Source organism: Sebastes fasciatus, chromosome 20, assembly GCF_043250625.1.
Source record: "Sebastes fasciatus isolate fSebFas1 chromosome 20, fSebFas1.pri, whole genome shotgun sequence".
NCBI lineage: Eukaryota > Metazoa > Chordata > Actinopteri > Perciformes > Sebastidae > Sebastes > Sebastes fasciatus.
Window position 1 is genome coordinate 16,577,178 of NC_133814.1, and position 6,157 is coordinate 16,583,334.

Consider the following 6,157-nt stretch of genomic DNA (forward strand, 5'->3'; position numbering starts at 1 on the left):
ATTCCACCTGAAAATATCAGGTTATTGTCAGTTTTTGGGTGTGTAAGTGTAATATAAGTGGTCTACTGGGAGCAGTGCTGGTTGTGGAGTCTGACAGCTGCAGGGAGGAAGGACCTGCGATAGCGCTCCTTCACACACTTTGGGTGGAGCAGCCTGTCGCTGAAGGAGCTCTCCAGTGCTGAGATGGTGTTTTGCATGGGGTGGGAGTCATTCTCCATCATGGATGACAGCTTAGCCATCATCCTCCTCTCTCCCCCCACCTCCACTGTGTCGAGGGGGAATCCCAGGATAGAGCTGGCCTTCCTGATCAGTCTGTCTGGTCTCTTCCTCTCCGCCCTCTGCACTCCAAAAGACCTCAGTCTCCTGAGCAGGTAGAGTCTGCTCTGGCCTTTCCTGTTTCTATATACTGTTACTATATATTACATACTGTTACTGTACTTTAAAAAAACAAAACCCACTATTACTTTATAATCCTGTGACATTATATATTATTCTGTAATGGGCCATTCTGCAAAATAAGTACTTTTAGTTTTGGTACTTTAAGTATATTTTGATGCTGATATTTTTACAGTGTAGTATTATTAGTACTTTTTGCTGCCCTCAGTATTATGGAGCCTGTAGTATTAAACCGCTGCTACCAGGGTGTCACCAAATCAACCAGGACTGAAATCTTAAGGATTGCAACTTTAAATAAAGGATCTGAATACTTCCTCCATCACTCATTTGAAAAGCAATGTGAGCATCAGAGCAGTAACATTATTTGGGAATCTCGTCCTGAGCTTGTAACGAATCCCTCTTGCCTCTGGCTGCACATCAGTCCACAGAAACCCCTTCATCAGCTCTCCTCCTCCTCAGAACCTGCACAAAGATCAGAGAAAACACACTGGCACCTCTGATGTCGGGCTGTGGTGGAAATTTTCAATCAGAGAGATGCTGCTCACCTGTTTCATTTCCACGGCGACAGCTGATAACAAAAGAAAATGATGCACACAAAATAATAAACACATGATTGAGCTTATTTTAGATATGTCTTTGTCCTTTTTTTTTTTTGTCTAACCTGTCCAATAGGAAGAGGGTAACACCAAAGGTCCATCGACAGACAGCTCAGCCAGCCAAGACAGCTCAGCAGGGTTGTCGACAAATAACTCCTCTGGTTCGTCCACATAAAGCTCAAACTCTGCCACAGTCAACATAAACAGAGGTGCTCAATGTATTCTACTGATTTCCAGCCAAAAATACCACAAGCAGAATATATTACAGTAGTTAATACAACTTTTCAAGTCTTGATTTGCCCTATTAGCTTGTACACTTTCTTGTGGATTTTTTTACAAAACTTAAAGAGGACCTATTATGCTTTTTCCCCTTTTTCTTTAGTGTGTTATACAGTTTTTTGTGCAGGTAAAATGTCTGCAAAGTTACAAAGCCCAAAGTCCACGCCAAAGGGAGTTACTCTCCCCCACAGAAACACTGCTCCTGAACTGCCTGAAACACCTTGCTTGAAGTGCAGCCTTTTCTTCTGTGACGTGGTGATGTCACCAAGTAATACATTTGCATAATACCTGCGTGGACCATGCAGTGGGCCAGCTGACCAATCAAACAGAGCAGTTCCGACAGAGGGTGAAAAGAGGTGCTGCAGCACGGCCGGTACGAGAAAAGTAAAGCGTTTTTTGTACATTAAAGCATGTAAACATGTTCTAATAGAAACCCAAAATACAAGTACGCACCTAAAAATAAGCATAATAGCTCCTCTTTAAGGGCTATTGTTCCCTGTACTGCAAGTCTTGTATATTTATTTTCATTAACATTTATTGTGAAAATGACAGCAGACCTGTGACTTTATCTTCCTCCCCATCTTCTTTGGACCAGGCTGCAACACTGCAGTCGGACATGGAGGATGTGAGGCTGTTGGTCTGGAGTCTGTTTGCTAAGCGTGTTGTGTCACAGATGTAGGCCTCTTTGTAGAACTGACTGGCTGCAGAGAGACAGAGAAAAAGAAAAAGAGTGAGACACTGGTTTAAAAGTCCCATATTTGTTTTTCATGATACGGTTTTCAAAATGCTCTGGCTGCAGATGAGAATAATAGACTTCATGAGGTTTTACCAATGATATAGTTTGTTAAAAAGTATATTTATTGAATCATAGTGAAGAACCAGGAACCAGTGAAGACAAAGTCCAGTTGTGATGAGTTTGAACAGAAATAGCGATGACAAAGCAATGGATTTCTGACCCTGCATGTCTTCCAGCTGCTGGATGTAGCTGACTGCACCTCTAGTGCTGATGTGGAGCCGGTGACTGTCACTGAGGTGCTTCAGGATGTGTTTGGAGTGGAAGGCTGAAGGAGTGTAATACACTAGCTTAGAGAGGCACAGAGAGCCCACTGCAGCGACTTCAAACCTGCTGCCCTGGAGAGCAAGAGAGAGAGAGGTACAGTAATCCAATGCAATATGCAAGTTTATTTGAATACATGCATGCTCAGGTGTGTATGTAGGACCAACCTGGAAAGTGAGGCGGTCAATATTGGTCCAGGAGAAATCATACAATAGACACAGCTTCCCTTCCACCTCCTTAAGAAAAGTTGATTAAGAAAGAAGGTTTATTTACATCTACAAGTCAAACCCTTTGAGAATGAATGTGTATATAAAAAAATCAATTCCCAAACAGACCCACCTGATAAATATGAACTCCTTTCAATGCCACACTTAGAAGGATTGAACCTCTCAGCCCTTTTTTCTCCTGCACACGAAATAACAGACAAAGAACTTTTAAATAATAAACATGAGCTCATGTAGCAGCAGATGTTGCAGGACAGTTTCCTCAGTTAAATTATCTCATAAACAGCCATTTTTTGACTGTCTACGTCATTAGAGTTACAGTATTCTGGTGGTTTTCTGTGCAGTCCAACCTGTCTCATCCTGTAGAAGGTGACCGGTCCATCCTGCAGGTTGCCGGCCTCTTTTATAAACTGCAGGACGGCTTGGCTACGTGTCACACCTCTCAGCTCGACGTGTAACACCGGGCAGTGCCGGAGCAGGAAGTCTCGTCCACGGCGCTTTATCAGCTGAGGATATATCTCATGTTACACACATAAAAATGTCAGGTTAGGTCCAAATGGGCACACTTTTCATTTTTTTTTTTACCCAAGAGGGGAAGTAATCTTCAGGAAGAAAGTAATGTCTGTGTTTTCTCTCTTCTCCCTCCTCTTCATCATCCCCCTCTGCTCTCTGCTCCAGATCTCCGACTTCAGCTTGGAGTGCAGAAGCTGCCAACTGGAAGAACAAAGCTTCCTGATGGCGGCTCTGTGAATGCAGCACCTTCTGCCTCAGCTCAGCGTAGTAGAGCTGCTGCACTCTGCCGCTCCTTAAACAACAACGAAAAGGACATCAAATTACAGAGGTTGTCTCTGCACATGGACGGATTACTGAACGGGCCTACTGGGCACTGAATCTCTTTTTGAAGTTACTGCTAACATTTCTTGTTGGAAATTCACAAATGGACAAAAAATGTCCACAAAGAAATTCAATACTACAAAAAAGAGACACAAAACTACCACAGAGATGTAAAATGACCAAAAGGAGACACAAAAAGACCACGAAGAGACGCAAAACCTCTACAAAGAGATGCAAAACAACCAAAAAGATGCAAAACGTCTACAGATGCAAAATGACCAAAAAGACAAGCAAAACGTCTACAAAGAGATGCAAAATGACCAAAAATAGATGCAAAACGACCACAGAGAGATGCAAAACAACCAAAGAGGGATGCAAAATGACCAAAAAGAGACACAAAACGACTACAAAGAGATACAAAACAACCAAAAAGAGATGCAAAATCACTACAAATAGATGGAAAATGACCCAAAATATGTCTCCTTTGAATCTGTGGCTCTTGTTATGTATGAAGAGTGGGGTCCCTTTACATGTCTGTGCCCAGGGGCCCATTGTCTCATAATCCGTCCATGTCTCTGTGTTGTTAGCATATATTCAAGAAAACATACATGACGTTAGTCCGCACAGTGGGGAGAACATTCATGGTTTGTTTGTATATGTGCAGACATGAATATTCTTCATAAAAACATGCCGATGGGACAACAACCTACAGTATCAGCCGCCCACTCTCAACGTAATGCTGCACTCTCAGAAACAGGATGAATGGGGCCTGGAAATAAATGTAGAATAAATATTTCAACAGAGTCAAAGAGAAATATTACTCACTTTGAATTCTGCACATTATATATACTCTCTAGTTAATATTTGAAGAAACAAACAGAAATCACATTCGATTGTGAGATAATATTTCCCTGAACATTTCCTTGTATGCAGTACTAGAGCTTCTGAGAAAAGGACTGCAGAGTTTAAACTCACCATTAAAGATCCTCTGTTCCATCTTTTGCCAAAGTACTTGCTAATCTTTTTCTCCAAATCAAGAAAGAGGTATTCATTTTCTGAGGGAAACAAATGAACACTTTTAATTAACATAAAGAAAACAAGGTTGTTTGCAAACAGTTTATTTGCTCTGGGTTATTTTTAACTTCATTAATTTACCAGCAGCCTCCCTAAATGTCAGCATCCCACAATGAATTAACTCAAAACATTTTCTCTTGAACTCCCACACAGACACTAACTGACCTCTGAGAGCAGCCAGACCAAAGACTTGGAGTTCACTGACGCCGAGCTGCTTCACCACACTACTCAACACCTCGTGTCCTCTGGCTCTCACCTAAAAAACACACACACACACACACACACACACACACACACACACACACACACACACAACAAGAATGAGTGCATGAATGTGAGCTTTGGGTTCACTCTGATACAGTATTTTGGCTTTGTTATATCAGCATTTTGTTAATGATTGGGTATCAGACAGTTGTTTGGTTGTTTGGTATATATTACGACTAAAATGTTCAACAATATTCCCTTATTATGTTAATAATATACATATGCTAACATCATGTAAATCCTTTGTCATTTCTTTCTGTTCTCGCTTCTTGTACAGTTATGTTTACAGACTCTCTCTCCACCTCCCTACACTTGTATTTTGAGTGTAATTAATTTGCCAAAAAATAGACAAAATGCACTATAAACAAAATTAAAGATGAATTTGACTGATAGCATTATTATTATTATTATTATTATTATTAATTTCTAAATGATAAGATATCGCGATAATATCATTCTTTTGGCAAAGATAATCACGTGGTGAAAATCGGATTTTTATCCAGCATTTAATTATTTTGGGATTAAATTATACTATTCAGTGAATTCAGTTTCAGAAGCTTTTCCAGTTTGAAGAAGTACACTTAACATATCCAAAATATATTAAAATGATCACATTTCAGTGTAGCCCCTGTGTAACACTGGCACATCAATGACAGCTGTTAATGTCAAATTAAATCTGGGGTCTATATATTTCTCCAGTTCCAAGTGATGCATTAAAATAAAAGATTAATAAAAAAATACAAATGACATTGGAGCCACTCACCCTGACAGTACAGTCCAGGTGCTGCTTGTTTGGTAGAAGGACGCACACGTGTCGTTCCTGCGTCGTCTTCATGGTCACAAAAGCTTCATTTGGTCTCAGGCCTCCATATATCCTCCTCCTGTCCTCCCACGGGCCGACCGAAGCAAGCCAACCTTCCTCCCTAACCTGACACCTAATGACTTCTCACTCTTGTTGATATAAAACAGAGGAAAAGTCCTCACATTGCACATTACATTATCACATATTCTTAATACAGAGATGTGTTTGGAGCATCTGTTTGGGCTTTGTCCGTTACTACAACATTCTTGTATGATATTTTCACATAAAATATAATTATAAAAAAAACAGAATATGAGGAATAAGAGGCTAAAGGATGAAAACAAGAATGTGTGAAGTAAAAGCTGAGGCGTTGGATGCTGCTTCATAACTTTTGACATTAAGAGTAATAGTGGACATACAGTAAGAGTCTTGAAATGAAATACTAAGAAGTGGCTGCAAAAAAACATGATCAGAACTGTCCAAAAATGTAGGGATATGATTAATAAAAATAAATAAATAAATAAAAAGAAAAAAACAGATGTAAAGAAAAAACATACAAACTAAGAGGTAACATTTTTTTATAAAAAAATTCATGGATTAAACTATGTTAAATCAACTAGAAAAAAAATAC

At 39.9% G+C, this 6,157-nt stretch overlaps 1 protein-coding gene across 3 annotated transcripts; it reads right to left on the reverse strand.

The window, feature by feature from the left end:
* Positions 1-464: 464 nt before the first annotated feature.
* LOC141758119 (FERM domain-containing protein 6-like) lies at positions 465-5,619 on the reverse strand. 3 transcript variants are annotated; one of them, XM_074619235.1, is made up of 14 exons: positions 5,488-5,619; positions 4,626-4,716; positions 4,362-4,441; positions 4,097-4,155; positions 3,138-3,357; positions 2,903-3,058; positions 2,668-2,733; positions 2,496-2,564; positions 2,228-2,402; positions 1,829-1,972; positions 1,058-1,177; positions 942-964; positions 686-858; positions 465-594 (listed from the first exon to the last, which is right to left on the reverse strand). In XM_074619235.1, the coding sequence occupies exons 1-13, from the start codon at positions 5,557-5,559 to the stop codon at positions 814-816; spliced, it is 1,320 nt and encodes a 439-aa protein (XP_074475336.1). In that variant the 5' UTR covers positions 5,560-5,619; the 3' UTR covers positions 465-594; positions 686-813. The 3 variants fall into 3 exon arrangements, with proteins under 3 accessions (XP_074475336.1, XP_074475335.1, XP_074475337.1); XM_074619234.1 differs by having other exon boundaries at positions 686-964; XM_074619236.1 differs by lacking the exons at positions 4,626-4,716; positions 5,488-5,619 and adding an exon at positions 3,855-3,961 and having other exon boundaries at positions 686-964; positions 4,362-4,443.
* Between the last annotated feature and the right edge of the window lie 538 nt (positions 5,620-6,157).

Coding starts and splice junctions, on each gene's coding strand:
- LOC141758119 (XM_074619234.1), bottom strand. CDS start 5,559: ATGAAGACGACGCAGGAACGACACGTGTGCGTCCTTCTACCAAACAAG. Junction 4,717..5,487: donor ACCTGGACTGTACTGTCAGG/GTGAGTGGCTCC, acceptor TGTGTTTTTTAG/GTGAGAGCCAGAGGACACGA. Junction 3,059..3,137: donor AAGATTACTTCCCCTCTTGG/GTAAAAAAAAAA, acceptor ATATATCCTCAG/CTGATAAAGCGCCGTGGACG.